Raw genomic sequence first — 18,867 nt, forward strand, 5'->3', positions numbered from 1 at the left:
GTCCTTTACAGTGGTGGTAAATAACAGGTAATCATTAAGTCCTTCCAAGTATTTGCTGATGGCTAGGACCAGGAAAAAATGTCTGTCACTGTGTTCCAGAATGTGAGCTGCTAAGAAAGGGAATGATGAATGTATCTTACCAGCATTTGGGGTGCTGAGGGATGGAATGGTTTAGGCTGCTCCCAGTTGTCTCCTTTGATTTACTGAGCAGAAACTCCTGAAGTTTTAACTTCACCTCTGTACTGGCGATTGCACCTGTATGCACCACAAAAATACACAAAAGAATAAAACTGCAGAATACAATCAGAGGAATGGTAAAAGAAAGACAATTATGTATGTCTGCACTGGTACTTATACAGCGAAAGCTAGTTACAAAGCAACGGAGAGCTGTACATTATATATGGTTTGGGAGATGATGTACAAGATTGTGTACATTAAGTGGGGATTACAAAAATACATTTAACACATTTAGACAGAAGATCACAGTAGTTGGCAAGAATCACACAATGTTAAACCAAGTGCCAAGGCTGGTATTCGAACCTGGGTGCCCAGATTCCAAAGTCGTTAGCTCCAGCCACTAATTCATACCTCCTCCCTATATATTTCAAATACAGCACTATTACATAATAAGCAACAGGGTTCATACGGTCAAATGTAAGCAGCTATACCCAGAATCCTGTCTAAAGAAAGATATGTCGACTAAAACGTCAAAGAGTAAGACAATCGGACCCAAAGCACTTTTTAATACAAAGCAAAGTACCGCAAAGTGCAGCCCCATACAACTAGATAAACATCAAACTTTTCACCCAAGGGAACAAGTAGATCTGAGGCAAAATGCCAGCGATACTGCAGCACATCTTTACCCCTCAGTAAGAGGCAGAAATGAGAGAGGTAGACTATGGAATGCAATGCTATTCACACTGATTTTCCTCTATCCCACTAGTGAACTCTAGTTGTCGTGCTAAGGCAGATTAACAGGGAGGTGTGCAGTCTGCATAACAAATAACGGCGTCTGCACCAAAATTGGTAGGAATTTAATAGTGGCATTGAAGTTCCCTGCATCCCATTTGGGCAAGTTATTTCTACTTTTCCCAATCACATCATCTAGATTCTCCCAAAAACGTTAAATGCAAGGCCCCCTAAGAGGAAAGATTCCACAGCACACCCAGCTCCAATCCCAATATCCAAGCATATGTACACTAAAAAGAGATGTACAATCCCCCACTTTACAAGCGAGTCTCGCTCCACACACACCTTTGCTCCTACCTAATGCAGAAATCCTTTCAGAGCCAGTGCCCATTATTGTGAGGTCTATAGGTCCCATTATAAATAATACAGAAAAAAGAGCCTCCCAGAGACAAATTTTGATTGTGCTATTGGCAGAGGTGTTAACCCCCTGAGAGCCTATGAAAGGCTCTCAGAGTAGGACTATATCTACCAAGGATGTTATCAGGTTTTTCTACACACTCTGCTTGCCGTGGTCCAATTTCATATTCTAGAACAAATCTTCCTGTAAGTGGCCTTATGAGTAAAGGATTCAGCCATATATTACCAACCTGTACCATAATCATACATCCTACAACCAGATTTTACAGACCAACAATTTCTCAAAGGTGTGAGATTCAGCTCTACTACGCCTCTTTAACCTTTCACTCTCCAATACAGTTCTTACTTTCTTTGCTCTTCTCCTTGTTCCGCAATATGAGAAGCTGCTGCTCAAGCCGCTGTTTCTCCAGCTCCTCCTGACGTTGCTGTTCCCGCTTTCGCTGCTGCTCCAGTTCCTGTTGCCTCTTTGCCGCTAGGATCTCTTGCTGCTGCTGCCATAGAGACAGTATCACTTTAGTACAGCCAGGGATATTGGGTCATGCTCTCCCCTCCCACCCACCCTTTGGCTAACCACTGGAGCACAAATAAAAGCTGGGCACAGCTGAAGGTTGTCACAGAAATGTGCTAGTCACAAGACTCTCCAGATCTTTAGCAGACACAATGCAGTTACACAATTATATTGTAACATGTGTAAGTCATGCACTACAGCTAATACTTTGATATGATCGCAAGTATTCCCCACGACAATCTCACACAATGCAGCCAGCTAACACCCCGTTTTTAGGGTGTGTAATCTATCAGGTAAATTAATTTATGTAGTAGTTCTTTGAATGAGAAAATTCTTCTCTGGGATCTAGACAGTTTATTTAGAATATAGTGATAGAAATGATTGTGCTGAGAAAATGTAGTCAATACCGTGGTTCTGTGTGGAAAGTACTCACTACATCACCTTGTCCGAGGAAGCTTAGTCACGCGGAGGATAAGGGAAAACAGGTTCAAAAAAGGTGATTCTGCCGATGTGGAACCTGAGCACAATGTAATGATACGAAAAGGGTAATGAACGAAAAAAAAGGTTCTAGAGCAGAGCATGAAGACAAAGTGCAATGTTTTTGATGTGGCAGTATGAGGCCTTTGGCAACTTCTTAGAACTGTCTGCCTATCAAAGCCTGGTGTTATAAATGTAAGAAGGTAAGCCAATATCAAGAGCTTGTACTATAACAAGCTTAGAAGAGAGAAAGGGGACGTTACAGTGCAAGCAGAGGAAAACTGTAGCACTAAAGATAGTGTGTGATGAGTCATAAGGATGAGGTGAACCGTGTGCAGAGCTTTTTTTTTTATCGCCCACTGATTGTAATATCATGGGTAATAAACATGGGAAGATTTGTGTTCTGCTGTCGTAATATTAAATGATGTAGACACATACAATAGATTTAATGGGATGGAGATGAAACAGATTGATGTTAAACTAGAAGAATACTGAGGGGTGAGACTACAGACTGTCAGTTGTTTTATTAATATTTTTTGCTAAATTGGATTACAAAGGTAGAAGACCCTAGAAGTGTGTATGTGAGCAAAAAGAGCAAAATGTTACTGGGCTGGACAGAACGACATGGGTTGGGAATCATACCCGATTCCAACTTTCCTGAACAGGTGCTAATGATAACAGGGACTGATAAGAATAAATGGAGGAAAAGGTTTCTAGAAATATTCAGAAATTGTTAATTTTCAGCACAACAGTATGCTGAGAGGACATGATTGAAAATAGCATATTATTAAGTAGGAAGATGACTATATTAAGTAGGAAGTCAGAAACACTTTGGAAACCATTCTGACTGTTGGCATCAAGAAATGCAGGTGATACTGTGGAAAAAGTGATTATTTGGAGCATATAGTGTCAGGGAAGGGTATCAAGCCCAAGCTGACATAGGTGGAGGCTACAGAGAACGCACCTAGTCCTACTAACAAAGATCAGTAGCTATCATTTCTTGGAATGGCACAAGATTGTGCCAAATCTGTGCACAATTTTGCGATGAGGTACAAAAGCTGTGAGCTTTGCCTGCCCGAACAAGGGGACTGATTCTCATCCAACCCCACCAGCCTGGCTCAAGGCTACTGGAGGCTGATGTGAGAAGAAGCCTCCAGGAGCCACTTGTGAGAACTGCGCAAAACCTTTTTTCGTTAGGCCACGCACATGAGGAATGGAACTGTCACTTTAACATCATATAACTTTCCAGTGACTGATCCAATGCGTGTCGTTTTAGTCTCATTTTCATCATAAAATATTTTTTTTTAGTTTGATTAAATTGGTTGCTGAACTTTGACTGCTTTCTTAATCCAAGTGTTGTACTGGTATTGTTAAACCTTAACACACAATGGATGAGGTTTCCTTTCGTATTGAACGTGCGGTATTAAGCTGATGAGGCAGATTAGAGAAAGAGTGTTTGCCCAACTAGGAGGTAATTATACGCGGCGGAGGGATAATTTGGGTAACCTGTCTTGCTACATAGTGCAAATGGGATTGGTGCTCGCGCGAGGCATATGAAGGATGAGCATGTAAGACTTCTAGCTGATAATTTTCAGGTTGTTGCCGATCCGCACCTTTGAAGAAAGGTTGATAATGGAACCCTTACTGGATTCGGGAATATTTTCAAGCTGTAAGGCACAGTTAAACCCCCCATCAATCTTTTTGCCCAAAAGGTGGGGTTGGTTTTATACAGTGCCTGTGGAATGCCGTCTGGGTCAGGTGCTGTGTCACATCTGCTCTACTGGGTGGTTTTGTCTACTTGTTCATTACAAAAGCTGAGCGCAGTATCACCTTTGGGTAGACTTATTTGGTTTGTTACATCTGAGCGGGCTGACACGATCTTGGCATTTGTGTTTTCTGCTGAGGCCTGTGATGGGTCAGCCATAGAGGTAGCAGTGCGGTTCACACTAAACCCATCTTCACACTGTGTCACCTCAGTGTTGATAAATAATCCTCTTTATGTCAAAGGTTTTTTCGAGGTGGTCTGATTGCAAGTCTTATAGCGACCTCCGGTGGTTTAGTTGAAATGCTTAATTAGCAACTGAGTCCGTCTTGATTTAGTGATGTTTGAATGGTTTATGCCGTTTGGGACTTAGTTTAGGCTATTCACCATTTTCCAGAAGTCTCTTGAATTTTTGTACCTGCAGAGGTACATGGCCTTTGCCTGTCGTGACAGCAGTCTTGCCTCTCATAACATCTTTCTATGAGCCTTTTCTGTGCTTTTCAACTTTGTCTGAAACACCGGATTATTTGCGTGCTCGATCGCAACCCTTTAAGTTTCCTATTTACGTTTTGACATGAGGCTGGACATACGTTCTTTCTTGTGCCTTGAAAACACGAACACTTTGCCTTGGCTAGAATGCGGAACCGCACACTTGGTGGCTATGTTGTAGAGAAGTGAAGGACATTATACACTTAGCCTGCAACTGCCCTAACCCCCCGAGCGAAGAAGGGCTTTTCTGGGAGCGCCTTTTAATCAACGAGGCATTCGATCTTGCAGCCAGGCCGTTACTGTCTGTTTTAACCCAAAGGATATCATTTTGAATAGTTTTACCACATTTTTAAAACAAGCTGAACAAAAACGGAAGGACAGTGAGCATTCTCAATTTTCCACTAACACGTTATGATAAAATCTAATCTTTTAAGCTTTTAATATAAACTCATGCTATTGACTGCTGCACTTTTTAATGTTTATATTGTTTGCCGTATGCTACGCATTTTTTTTTAACTATGCATAATTAATTACTTATAGCATTTGCATATAGAACGTTCAAGGGAGAGGACGGTAATTATTAAATCATCAAGAATGTGCCATGGGCATTTCGGTAGGAAATTCGGCATCTTCTGTATATATGGAGAACTGCATTTGAATTATGTATTGCGTGTTGATCACTAAATAAAGGGGGCAAAATAAGCATATCTTAGCATAGAAAAAATAGATTTACTGGTTAGAGGAGTATATTACTTTTAGAAGCTATGTTCTTGAATATAAAACTGTAATGGCTGACACTCCAGGTTACCTGCAGAAAATAATGAAGCAGGAGAGGCGGAGGAATGGATGGTAGTTAACGTGGGTGAGCTGTGCGCTTCGGGCAACGTCGCAGGATTTTTGGAAAGCTAGTGTAGAGGGGAAAGGTGATATGTGCAGGGCGAAGGCATGGATGTCTAAAGGGTCACTCAAATATGTGGGAAAAGGGAGAACTGTAGTTAACTACAATTTGGTGTTGTCAGTTATCAGCTTATAATGGAACTGTACTGAGGGCAGAGAAACTAGCGGGTCCGAATAGCAGAAAAGTGAAGGAGCTGTTGCATCAAGGAACAAAAAAGGTCATCAATGAAAAGGAAGGCAAAGGCCAACTTTGAGTGGTCTGGCATGGACAGGGAAAATGAGAGGCTCAGGAGTTGCATTTGTGGTGCTGGCAGTAATACATTGAAATCACGGAAAACAACAAGCGTACTCAGTATTCCAAAGGGTGTGATTATGGATACTAGCGGTACACATGATGGTCCAGCAAAAGAAGGTAAATATGCCATAACAATAGTGGATTATTTTCATAATGGCCAAAGCTGAAGTTCATGAAGGAAATGAAGTTGAAAAAAGTAACTGGGATTTGTAAAGAAGTGTTTAGTAGGGAAAGTTGTCTGTAATTGATAACTGCATATAATGTTCTTCAGTTTCTTCGGAGGAACTGGAGACTAAAAAAACATGGGGTAGCCCATCATAAAACAGAATTACCTGAGAGAGAACGTCTTAGTTGAGAGAATTAACGGGGTGGTGAATGAGTGTGTGCAGTGATTAGCATGAAGTAATTTCCTGTGGAAAGTCAAAGTAAAGAAGATGTGGAGTTACAGGATCACACCTCACTCTGTTAGCTTTCTATTTGTTAAAAGAAACAATGTTTGCAGCTACGGTGTGTTCAGCATGGATGGTTAGGTGTCATGGTACCAGATTATGGAGCATACAGAACAAAAGCAGTAACATTTTTGACATGCAAGATTTGAGGCAGGCTGCAGACAATTTACGATAGGGGAGGTGGCACGTGTGAAATAAATAAATATGAAAGGGATGTCAATTTTCTGAAAGCAGACCAGTTATGGAAGTCAACAAGATGGTTGTAGAAGAGGGAAGAGAAATCTGGAATAAGAGCAGCGTCGCTCCTCCTAATGTTAGAGAAGATTTGTCTGAGTTATGTGATGGTCACGAGATTGCAGGATTGGGAGCTACCAAACAAACTGTCAGAGCGAGAAAAATTCCAAGGAGGTTTAAGTATTTTGAGTGCATCCTACATCACAATTTTCTTTTCATACATTTTTAGCCTGTTGTCCTCATACTATGATTGCAGGGGATATTTTACGCTTCATAAAAAGTGTTATCTTATTACTGTTAAATTAATTGTGTAAAATTAGCACTTGTATAGCGCACTACTCACCCGTTAGGGTCTCAAGGCGCTGTACTCATACCGCTATGGAACCCCTCCTGGCTTTTCCCTGTGAGGTACCCACTCCTGAGCACCCCCAGGGTGAAGCCAGGCATCCAAGCGCTGTTGGGGCCGTTGTGGAGATTAAGCAAGCTATTGCCCAGAGTTGCAGAGTGGGACCCATGAATTAGATTAGGCACCGAGGCGAGAATTATCTGGTCAAGGGGAATTGAGCCCAAGACCTGCCGAAGCGGGACTTGAACCCTGGTCTTGAGCCAGATCTCTGCTTCAGGGTGTGCCGCTCTAACCATTGAGCCACACTTCTCTTGTGAGTTAGGCTTCCGAGGTATGTTAAATAACTTTTCTGTGGGAAGGGGATGTGTTATGTTCTGTTATGTAGTAGCTGTTTAGATGTAATGTAAAATCACTGTTTGGAATTAAGAATGTTTCTTTAGAAAGCAGAGGGGGAAATACCTGGGAGATCAGAGAAGTTATAGTCACCGCCATCGTTTTGGGTGGAAACATTCTTACTTCTGCTAAAAATCATCATAAACAACGACTTTCTTTCAGTGTACATCCCAGAATCAAGATACGCATTAAGTTTTTAGCTTTAGCAAAAGCTTAGAACCGTGCCGCAATCTAAAGACAAGCCTCCTAAAACAGGTCTGACAGACGAAGGTAGATACCACACAAGGATGAGCAAAAATCACAAGTGAGATTCCACCTATATGTGATTCTTCGGTGTAAAGCAGCTGACATTTCTAACGTATTAGTGTTTGTGTATGATTTAAAACAAAGAAATCAATGATATGGCAAGTACCTCCATTGTAATGAGCAATAAGAAACCTAGATGTTCTCTGAAATTGTACTTGCAATCAATGAAACTAAAGAGTGATTGATCAACTCTCATATGAACAAGTTACATAGAATACCTGCTCTACACTATGGAATCCTCAGTAAATTCACAATCACTGAATATTGCCATCTATGTGTAGGATTCCTTAAAAAATTTACAAAGCGAAAAATTAATTTTAAACATTTACCTATTTAAAGGCTAATTTTTAAAGATAACCAGTTAAATTAAAAAAAACGTAGACTTTAGGAGGAGACGTGGCCATCCTTTGTGCCAAATGCCTCTGTGTATACTGTATGAAACCACTGGGACCTCAGCAACAGACTTAATATGTTAAGCAGCATGTCATGTCCCATGGCAACATAAGGAATTAATCTGAAAGCTCCCAGATGATGGCTGACCACTGTAAATGACAAATGAGCTGAAAAACTGAATGCTTTAGAAGAAGACAGCACAAAAGAGCTTACTGCCATACATGTCTACATGTCGTAATGGGCGGAAAACAGAACGCCCCACAGGCAGAGACTAAAGGTAGGTTCACGTGGTCCAACAGGATGTCTATCATAAAAGAAGATATGCTGGTTAGCCTTAAGATTATTTAACTAGGAATTGCAGAGAACTGCAGATATAAGTTTGCAAGCTCTTGCTCATATATGAATTCTAAAAGTGCAGACCTTCATCATGGGCCTGCTCCTTGTCGGACGGGGGCTGCGATGCCGACGGGCCCTTCTGGGGGGGCTCTTTGCCAGAGATCTTTTGATAAGTACCGTAGTCAGCAGTAGGAGTAGACTCAAACCTACAAAGGGAATTGAAGGGCTGGAGGACCTCCTTTAGACAAATTATGTAAAAGGTCTCTGTGGAGAATATCTGTTACAGATGGACGCATCCTTTTTAACAAATATTTACATATAGAGACGTGTTTCATCACCTTTCAGACAGACTGAAAGCAGCAAAAATACTTGGCCTAGTGCTCAAGGATGAACTAAGCGAGGGTTCTGGAGAATAAGCAAGGGTACCCCAGGGACTGAGAGCTCAGAGGCCAGTGGATGACAGAATCAAACTGCACAGAGGTTGAAGCAACTGCAAAGATATAATGGGGCATGCTGAAGATCACTAGCATGAAGAATGTTGGAGCAGCTCATTCACTGGTCCTGTGGGAAGCTGGCACTCTGAGTGGATGGAGATTTTTGAAACCTTCATAGAACCTGTGGGTACATAAAGCCACCTCAATCTTATCTATAGGACTATAAGCTGATGCTGCATCCTGTGACAGTGAGGTGCTGCTTTCACTAAGTTTGAGGCAGCTCATGTGCATTACAATATTTCTGGTGAGATGCATTGGGGCATGTGGTTATGCATCTGTTATTAGGAGTGGAGACTGGGAGGGGTACCTTGCTTGTGCTAAGCAAGGTAACCCTCCCAACACAGATCAAACATGGGCTGGAGGCCTGGATGGGAGGAGAAACAAAACTGTGAGGTCTGATTATGGTGGGTTTGTTGACTTTATATTGGATGTTTTACATTCAGATTTGGTGGAATAGGTTATACAAACAGGTGGTAGAGGAAGATCTAGGTAACACAATCAGACAGTTTAGGTGCAATCTACAGCTGAAAGATGTAGAGACCTTGTGGAATGTATGAATTGTGGCACCTTGGGCTGGAGATCGATAGTTGAGGGGTGTGTGTGACGGGGTATAATCCTGGACAAAGATAAAGGTGGTGTATTTAATTATGAATAGGCTTAACATCTGGGTGAAGAGAGCACCTGCTCTGGAGGGCTTTACTGTGTAGCATCCAGATGTTGTGTGCATGCAGGAGACAGTTACAGCAGTGAAAGCACACTGGTATAATGCATAAGGCCAACTATGTATTAGCCCACTCTAAACACACGGGTTCACCATTTCCTATGAAGGGCTCTTCATTTCATGTTGACTGGTAGCAGTGGTGACCCATTACCCTCGTAAATATGGGTGCTAAGTTGTATATTGAGATAGTGGCATCTAGACTGAAGTGATGCTATCAGATCTGAGTCATGCAGGTCTCAGTGGCAGTCACATGACAATATCATATGCATAGACACTTTGGGGGAGCAAACTCCAAAAGAAGCAGATGCCAGACTTAATTGTATCTTTAAACATAAAATGGCTTTTACCCGGGTGGGCTGAAACTCCTGTCTGGAGCTCTGGGATGTGTCTAGATATTGATTTCCACTAAGACTGCTACAGTGAATGAAAATTAAGGGGGGTCTTGCCTGACTTCTATCTCTATTATGCAACAGTATAACCACTGATGGTAAGAGACTAGTCCCGAGTGGAAGCGGATAAGATTTGGGTTGGGATGGACCAAGCTACAGGCCACGCTGGGACTTTTATTTGGCTGGATAAAAACCGGCAGAGGCCATCAAATGGGTATTCAAATACCCATGTGGCCATATCTTTAAAGATCTGGAATAAAATAGTGCTGAAGGTGGGATTTCATTTCCCTCACAATTTACCTCAACACACTTGAACAGTAAATTCTCCCTAGCAATGAGAAGGGGTCCAATTTGAGTCCTGGAGAGAGAGGAGGATGCATGGTGGTAGCAGTTGTGTCATTCAGACACTGTAAACTACAGTTTCATGTGGGCGAGACCGAAAAATTGCTTTATGCATAACTATGCCAGTGGGTTCTTCAGCCTCAACTAAGGGACGAGGATGTCTGGGAGAAATTTCCTTTTGAGTTTCTAATTCCTATCTTAATTGGTTCTGAAGCTGTTATCTTCAGACTTCATGCTTTAATGGACTCTTTTCCTAGTCCACTGTGGTTACATGTGGCTGACTGGGAGAAAATCCTGGAATAATGCATGGGAGGTCTTGAGAAGGGATAATCCTAGAAGCTCCTTCTTCCTAAGAAACTGCAAGATACACTACTAGCTCCTGTACCGCTGTCATTATAACTCAGTACAGGTGCATCATGTGTGTTCCATGGTGGTACAGGATTGCAGGAGAGAATGTATGTGGGAGCAGAGTACACATTATGCCTATAATGGGTCACAATCACAGCATTCTGGGGAGAGACAGGGAGAGATCTGGTGGTGATATTAGAATACCCCATCCAGGTGATCCAGTTGTCATGTTGCTTGGTGCGAAATCTACCTTCCCTAGGATTATGTTGACACTGGCACCTGGTGTAAAGTGTGGGGGTGACAAAGGTTGCAATCATGTCTTAATGGGAGGATCCACCACCTATGACACAATGGCACCACTGACTTGTCATTCCTAGCAATGGAACACGTGATTAGTAATGTAGAAGGGGAATACTTGCAATGTGAAGCGATATGGAAAGCCCTGTGTGAGCACCTGTCTCGAGGCCCCCTGAATATGATATGCACACCTGGGTGGCAAGTAATGGCGTTGCTTACTTGAGGAATTACAGCGCGGTGGAGTAGGACATAGGAAAGGAGTGGGCATAGTGGGATGAAGTTAAATCCAACAGGTACCTTCTATAATCATGTAACTATTCCTTTAGCTCAGATTATGATGCAGTGTCTCAGTGTTTTTCACTATGTTTAAACCTCAGTACAAATACATTTAAAGGTAACAACTTCTGGAAAGAAGGAAGACAAAAATAATGAAAATAACACTAACAACTTCAGAGACTAAAACTACCCTGACACTGAGAACCAGCCAGACTTGACTGATAAGAGGCAGTCTATTCTGAAGTTTAAAAAGTGCAGCTGGGTCAGTAAAGTAAGTGCAGTACGATCTTTAAAACTAACCACATAGCCTGCTGTCATGGATTCCCCCAAAGAACATTCTGAAAAATTATTAATCACATTGGTTCTGAAGGAATCATGCTGTAGATGGTGATGGCCATTACCTGGCTATTATGGAAGTGAGTCTGAAAGTAAATTGTAGGTTTGGTTTTGAAAAAACAACAGTGAAGCAATATAGTTCCTTCATGGAATACCAAGGCAATTGATAAACTTCTCAAAACAGCAGATGGGGAACCTCTCCTTCATCGATTTGTTTGAGATTTTGGTGGAAGCATGTAACCATTCTTTCAAAATGTCCTCACAGCTTGTTTGCAAATTCAAATGGGCATATCCGATGAATTCTGTAGACAGGCTGCTAAAAATCCAGGGTACCAATCCTAAAAGCAGCAATGGTGTGGAATCATAAGCATTATATTAATATTTTCTAATCTTGATGAAGATGTTTAATTACAAAGAAACCAATGATTTTACACGTCTGTTAAATCAGACAAGCCTCTGATACTTATTAATTGGAAATACTAAACAATAGCCATGAGTTAATTATAAGACTATACTATTAAGCATGTGTTGCCATTTATAATGAAACTAAAATTAATCCATTACTTTGCAATGAAACTTCCTATCATGGAGCACTTATCTCCTTATTTTGCATACATTTGACTTCACAGATATCTACACATTAAATGTGGATGATTCCGAGTACAACTCAATACGTACAGGAAAACACACTGCAAGTATTTACTTGGCACTGGCTGCATTCACAACATCTCACAGCATCATTCAGTGATTAGAAGTTGTGGTCTATTATCTTGCCTTGTGTGATCTGGATCGGCCAGAGTAGTAAACTGTGCAACACCACTGGCAATGCCTCTGCAAAGGAAGTTCCCCATCATATCATTTAAAGAGCATTCTCCCGGTACCTATATCAGAACTTTTGATAATCTGGATTTTAGACAATTACAGGAAGACAGAATTACTGCACGTCCTAGTGACAGAAGACTTCCCTATGAACCTCATTGTAAATAACCCATTTGTGACTTTCTGATATGAAGGGATGTGGAATTCCTATAGCCCGACACCCAGGACATACTGTTTGGGGTCAAGAGCAACAAGTTTTCATGTTTATTTTGTCCTTAGGGCAAGTAGGCCCTAACCACCTACAGCACAAACCCTTTGGGTGATAGTTTTCAGGGAAGAAAACTGTCTGCAGTTGAGGTAATGTGTGTCTGTATGTTAATTCTGTTCGAACTTGTATTCATGGTTCATAAATGAAAAGCCGTTATTAGGGTGAGCACTCTAAATAAACGTTTTGAGGTTTCACTGCACCACTGACAGTGGTTTCCAGTAACAAAAAAAAAAAAGTGTACACACATTTGAAAAGTTTAACAATACAAGACCAAGTATAATGCTCCCAGAACTCTGATTAGATACAAATGTTTGCACAAGTTTGTAAGCAGGGGTGATGAATCTTTGCTTTCAAAATAAAATGTTCAGAAAAAAATGCAAGTAGGAAAAAGCCTTTGATAATGTGAAATTTTAGGTAATATTTCTTTGAAGCATCATTTAATAAAATATTTTGACGCATGCTAGTGTTTATAAAAAATATTCATATTGGAAAATCAATGTAACCATTTGACAAGATTATGGGAAACATGAAAATAAACCAGCACTGGCAGAGCCAACCGTTCCGACGTTTGTTGCGAGTCTTTTGGTTTCGTTAATGAATGTCTTGTTTTGACATGGCTTTTGTAACACTCTATTGTTGTGGGAGCCACCAGGCCCTCACCATTGTAACATACACTGGCAAAAAGCAAAAAATGTTTTTGGTCACAAAAAGCACTCATTGCCACCAGTGACATAACGCAAGCTCCTGCAGCCCCTGAGGTGCTGGAGGGCCCCAGAGCTTCAGGGGCCACTCAGCACAGCACCTGGCCTGAATGAGTCAAGAGAGGGGCCTCCTCCATGTTCTTTGCCGGGGGCACCTTCCAGTTTTGTTATGCCACTGATTACCACAGTTGTTCCTGGCACTGAACAAAACTACTTTGTGTGCCAATATACTCCTCCTTGTGGAAGAGCAGAATGCTATCACTCACATTAAAGCCAGCCGACAGAGAGAGAAATGGAAGTTTAATGAAAACAAAATGTTTTGGTTTATGCCAGACCTAATTTGGGACCCAATTCTTAAAGAAAGTCACAAAAGTGCAACCATGGTATTTGTCTTCGAATTAGTGGCTTTCATGAATTCACAAGAGTTTACAGAAGTAGACCAGTACATCATACTCCTAGATATATTTCTGAACTGTATTTTAGCATGAGCAAATATGCATGTGTAGATTTCCTCATGCCAAAATCTATTGAGCTTTCACAAGTTCACTTTCTCTCTAAACACTTTTTTGCCCAATCCTAGAAGAACTTCTCCTTCTGCCCTCGCCAGAAGTACATTTCCAAGCTTTTTTAGTATTGGAAACGTTCAGATTAGAGCTGGTGAAACTCCTTAAAACGTGCAAGGTAGATGGTTTGCACAGACGAAGGCATTCCAGCCCTGGAACGATTGCTTACTGCTTCCTCCAGCCCGAGTAAGTAGATCTGATGAAAGGTGGCAAAAAAAGGAAATTGGTATAATAGGGTTTGAAATTGCTAGTATTTAAGCCCTACTATAGTATTAGCCCTGACATAATTTCAGAGGCTATTATCAGAGCTCTTACAGAATGAGATTGCTGCCATAATTTGTCACTGCACTACATGGCACCAAAGGGACAAGGAGATTGTTTTACAGGACAGGTAAATTTAGGAAGCAACCTGTCCCATGGACAAGTAGATATTTTCTTAAATTCCACACCCCTGGATATGACTGAGTAAGGTGTCTGTTTACAACTCCTGGCAGATAAATGGTAAGAGACACTTACCTGTAAACCTGGCTAAATATGGTTTTGGAACTTGAATCTATTTGAGATTCACATACTGTGCACTATTCCACCAGCCTTAGTAACCTTTTTTTTTTTTTAAACATTGAATGTTGATTTAGGTGGAGTCAGTCAGTGCGACTTACTGTGAATTTGACCATTAGCCCCAATGTATTTTTGCCACTGGGTTCGGAGATGTGTGTGTAGCTCTACAAGAAAAGTAAAGCTGAGTGGTAAATTGAGAGTTTGACGAAATTGAGGGACATCTGCTGGAGGCTGACCATTACTGCAACCTGAAGACAGATCTTTTCCTGAAGATCTTCAACTGGGTTGGACGTAGCATATAGGAAAGGCTTGTTATCTCTAATTTCCTCAACGCCATTTCATATGATGAGCACAATATTTAAGTTCTGTCCGAACTGCAACTGTGTATGTCTTCCAAAAGATCATAAGTCAGAGGACTGTAAAGCCTGCTAGTTTTTTAAATCAAAAACTATTTCTCATGGAAAAGATCGTATCGGCACACTGGACACAACAGGGCGGAGAGAAATAGGGAAAGAGGAATTAGACATGGCAGGGCGGAAAAAAATAGGGAAAGAGGAAAATAAATTCCATCTTTGCAATGAGTTTTTTTAGAATTTTCAAAAGTATGTATAAGAGAGTCATGGAGAATACCATCTGAATTCGGTCCTCAAAGTAGTTTCTTAGAATTTTTTGTGGCACAGGGATCATTTCCTAAAGAAATCATCACTAAAAACTCCAAAAGCCCTATGTCTTCAGCATTACTGTAAAAAAAATATTCATGGGCTATACAAAGAAAGACAGTTGAAGCCGACAAATTAAAAGTCGATACTAATGAAGGAGAAAACAGTCGCTCAAGGAAAAACCTTTGATATCAAAATAAAATTCCATAATAGAGTCTGGTCGCAAAACACATCAATCCAAATTGTGGTTTAAACTTAATGTAAGGGAAATACAAATTAAATGACAAATGCAACCCTTCTAGTTACAAACAAAAGGCCAAGGAGTTTTCGAAATCTAGCAACCCGACAGAGGACAGAGGTAAAAAAGGCAAAGAAGGCATGTAACTCAACTTCAGATCATGACTGATTTCATAAATTCAAATATAATACGTAGGATAAACTACCAAGCATGATCAAGTTTGAGAAGCTAAAACAAAGCTTCAGATTAAACTTTATTTAGAGCATGATCGAGTAACAAACAAAAGAAAAATCGTCATTATGGACAGACCTTGCAACCCCATAAACACAAGAGGTTCTGGATGCAAGAAAGATTAAAAGAGCAATCAACTGTAAAATTAAATGGAAATGAAACAGAGTGCTGAGGAGGCCTTAAGTGTTCATAAAACTCCTAAACCATTAAAATGAAAACACCTAGTTAAGGCAATGAAATTTTCAAACCGAAAAAACTATTACACCGCTGTGGCATTTCAATTTCAGCAGGAAGAAGATGCTTGAAGGAGAGCACCACCACTAGAGGCCTAAAATAAAATTAAGAAAAAAAAGTCACTATGAAAAATTCCCAACCCAACCACCAGATGGCGGAATGATGCACGTCATGGGAATTCAGAAGACATTTTTAAATTACAAAATCTTGCTACCGGAAGCTCTCAAGCAATCATCCAATGGCAGAAACTTCGAGGTGCCTTTTAGAGCAGAGGTCTTCAAACTGGGGGCCTCAAGCGATCACAGGGGTCGGGGCGCCAGACTCTGGCCAAAAGAAGCATTACACAGATAACAGGCCTTTGTTTTAAGCAGAAGCATGTTATTGCATCTTTAAAAAGGTAACAGTACTTAACTGCAATGTTTAAATAGGTGTAGACATATTTAAACATTGCCATCTTTATACAATAATTGTGAAAAATTCTGAGAAGGGGGCCCAATGATTTTTATTTTTCAGCTGGGGGGCGCGGCATTAAAAAGTTTGGAGACCTCTGTTCTAGAGGGTCCTCTGAAATGCATCCCCCTGTTTCTTCAGGTAAAACATTGTTAATGTGTTTTTGTCTAGTTTCCAGCCGCACTGAAGATGAAGCTCGTTTTTATTCAAAGCTAAATGAACTGCTCTTAACTTCAACTTGCTTATAAAACCCAATGATTCTACCCGAGACTGCATGCCACTTTTTCCCTAAGTTAACCGTAGTGGGGAGGCATTTTTAAACAAACAGAGAATGGAGTAGATCTTGGAACTGCTGACATCATATTCTCGTACTCTTCTCACTACTGGAATTACTGATAAACTACCTTATATATTCAATATTTCCTCTCAAGCACGGACTAGACTTACCTTCTCTTTATTTCTACAGGGGTCTCGCATGAGCCTTTTCATGACGTTGATGCGACATACCACTGAGGACAAGTGAAATTCAACAAGCAAAGGCACAAGGTTTTAACTGAAAAAACCAACACTGATGATGGAGCGATCGCCTACGTTCAAGTGCTGACCTAACCTTGGCATGATTGTAGGGATGATTCGGTTTGCATCTTGCAGCACTTTGTTGTAAGAAAGTACCTACAATCAGTGTCCCAGATAAAAGCTAGTAAAGATTCCTTTCCTTCTGAAATAAGAAGCCACCACTCCCATGCACTTTGAGAGGTTACTGTGGTCTGATTTTAGGAAAAACAGTAAAACTGGCTTGAACTGCAATTGCTTGTTTTCCCAAAAACTCATTTGTACTATTGGACATTGAGATGTGGAAATATGTATCTTGTACGTTGATGCAAAAATCCAATCAGCTTCCTGGATTCGCATAAAAACCTGGTCACGTGCAAACGTTAATTCGTCTTTTGTACCTATTTTGTGCAGTTTGTTTTCAAGCCCAAAAAGAGCCTATCTTCTGTCATCAGACCTTCCTGGTCACTTGTCTAGCGAGTACCTGCTTCTCTTACGAAAAACAAGCATGCAAAATAGTATGGACCTCATGGGTGGGGTGTTTGCAAATTGTCATGAAACCTCCGTGTTTAGCCAACTCTAACAATAATTTAATACTCTTTTGTTGTTTTTTAGTTTTTACTCTTCCAGCTGATTGCAATGTTGCTTGCACTAGAGTGGGAAACACTTGCTTGGTTGAAGTCGGGGGGCTTCCCAACCAAGACACAAGGCTACTGGTTTCAAATTCCTCTCAAGGCAGACAAATCCATGACAGCTACCACAGTGCTGCTAATCTGCTAGGACTCCTAAATGCCTGTTTTTTTAACCATGTTCAGGAAGCTTTGTCTTTCACCTCACAGAACATCATCTTTGCACCCCAGTACAATACTAAACAGCATCATTTATACCTCTATAGGAATGTGGTGGAATACGTACTGTGGAGGAAGATTTTCTGGACATCTTATATTACAGCTCTCTTTTCACACCAAGCCCCTAAGGTTTGACAATTTTTATGTAGCCCCGGACTCAATCTTGAATAATGGAGGTCGCCATATTCTCAATCTTAGACAAAGGAAGTCACTATCATTCCCGATATATGCAGAATCATTGTCATATCTGACATTTGATGCAGATGTCACCTAACCTTATCATTCAAAGAACTGTGAAAGTGTCACATCAATTGACTATTGGTACAGATGCAACACCTGATGGGACATTCATTTGGGTGAAATGTCTACTTTTCACCATGTCAAAGAACACATACAGACATGTTGCAGAAATAGTGTAGTTGAATTGACATCCTTTTACCTTATATGTGTTCAGAAGGAAATGTCTGGGATGCACACCTTGATGCACATACTCTATGTCACACATTCCTAAACTTACATCATAAATTCCAGTTTCTGATAAGATTTTGTACATATGGGCTGTCACTTCACCACGGGTCAGTAGAGGTCCTTTGCCCGGATTTTCAAACCAGATTCCGGCAGACAGTCTCACCTACTGCCAGCACACTTCTCAGATGCTAGATCGCAACTCAAGCCTGAAGCGGATAAAGCAGAGAGGAGGAAGACTGCAACTGCTGAGTGTTTGCTCTTCGCGGGGAACACTGTCTTCACACCTCTCCTAATAAAGACAACCTTTGCTGTCAATAAGGTATGCAGTGAGTCTCTTCGCTGTAAGAAACTCTAGACTGCAAGATACTCTGAGTTTCATGCTCTCTTAGTATAGTGCAGAGAAGTAGGCATTAGGGTGTTAGGTTTTAGATGATATTTTAACCATGTTAGTAAAGTACATTTTATTCTTTGTTTCTCATAACATGCCTTTTTTTAAATAATATTCTGTGTAATTATTTTAAATGTACTGAGAAAGAAGGTATTTTTTTGTGCTAATAAACAATTCTTACTTAAAAGTGCTCATTCTTCTTAGTGCAGTGGGTGTGTAATAATGTGAATTTTGAAATAGGTAATTTACTGCTACTACAGTGCCCCTAATCCCTTCCCATTGGTATTTTTAGTAACCTAAACAGGATACCTCTATTTTAATAAAACATTGAGTAGTGTTCTGCTGGACTACAATAACCTGTCTTTCACTTTCATCGTTGGTGCATTGAACTGAGTCCACAAGTGTCACCCATGGGTGGGAAAGCACACCTTGTAGAGCTACACCAGTTGTAGCTTACACAACACTGTCTGGTGTGT

At 40.7% G+C, this 18,867-nt stretch overlaps 1 protein-coding gene across 9 annotated transcripts in view; it reads right to left on the reverse strand.

Moving 5' to 3' along the window:
- HDAC5 (histone deacetylase 5) overlaps positions 1-18,867 on the reverse strand; it is a 962,367-nt gene that overhangs the window by 537,188 nt on the left and 406,312 nt on the right. For 5 of the 9 annotated variants that reach the window (XM_069237853.1, XM_069237856.1, XM_069237858.1 and 2 more), the window contains 2 exons: positions 1,673-1,817; positions 141-255 (listed from right to left, as the gene is read on the reverse strand). In XM_069237853.1, the coding sequence (XP_069093954.1) occupies positions 141-255; positions 1,673-1,817 (260 nt within the window). The remainder of the gene's footprint in view (positions 1-140; positions 256-1,672; positions 1,818-18,867) is intronic. The other 4 variants (XM_069237857.1, XM_069237855.1, XM_069237854.1 and 1 more) reach the window with 2 other exon arrangements.

The sequence above is a fragment of the Pleurodeles waltl genome, chromosome 6, assembly GCF_031143425.1.
Source record: "Pleurodeles waltl isolate 20211129_DDA chromosome 6, aPleWal1.hap1.20221129, whole genome shotgun sequence".
Classification (NCBI taxonomy): Eukaryota; Metazoa; Chordata; class Amphibia; order Caudata; family Salamandridae; genus Pleurodeles; species Pleurodeles waltl.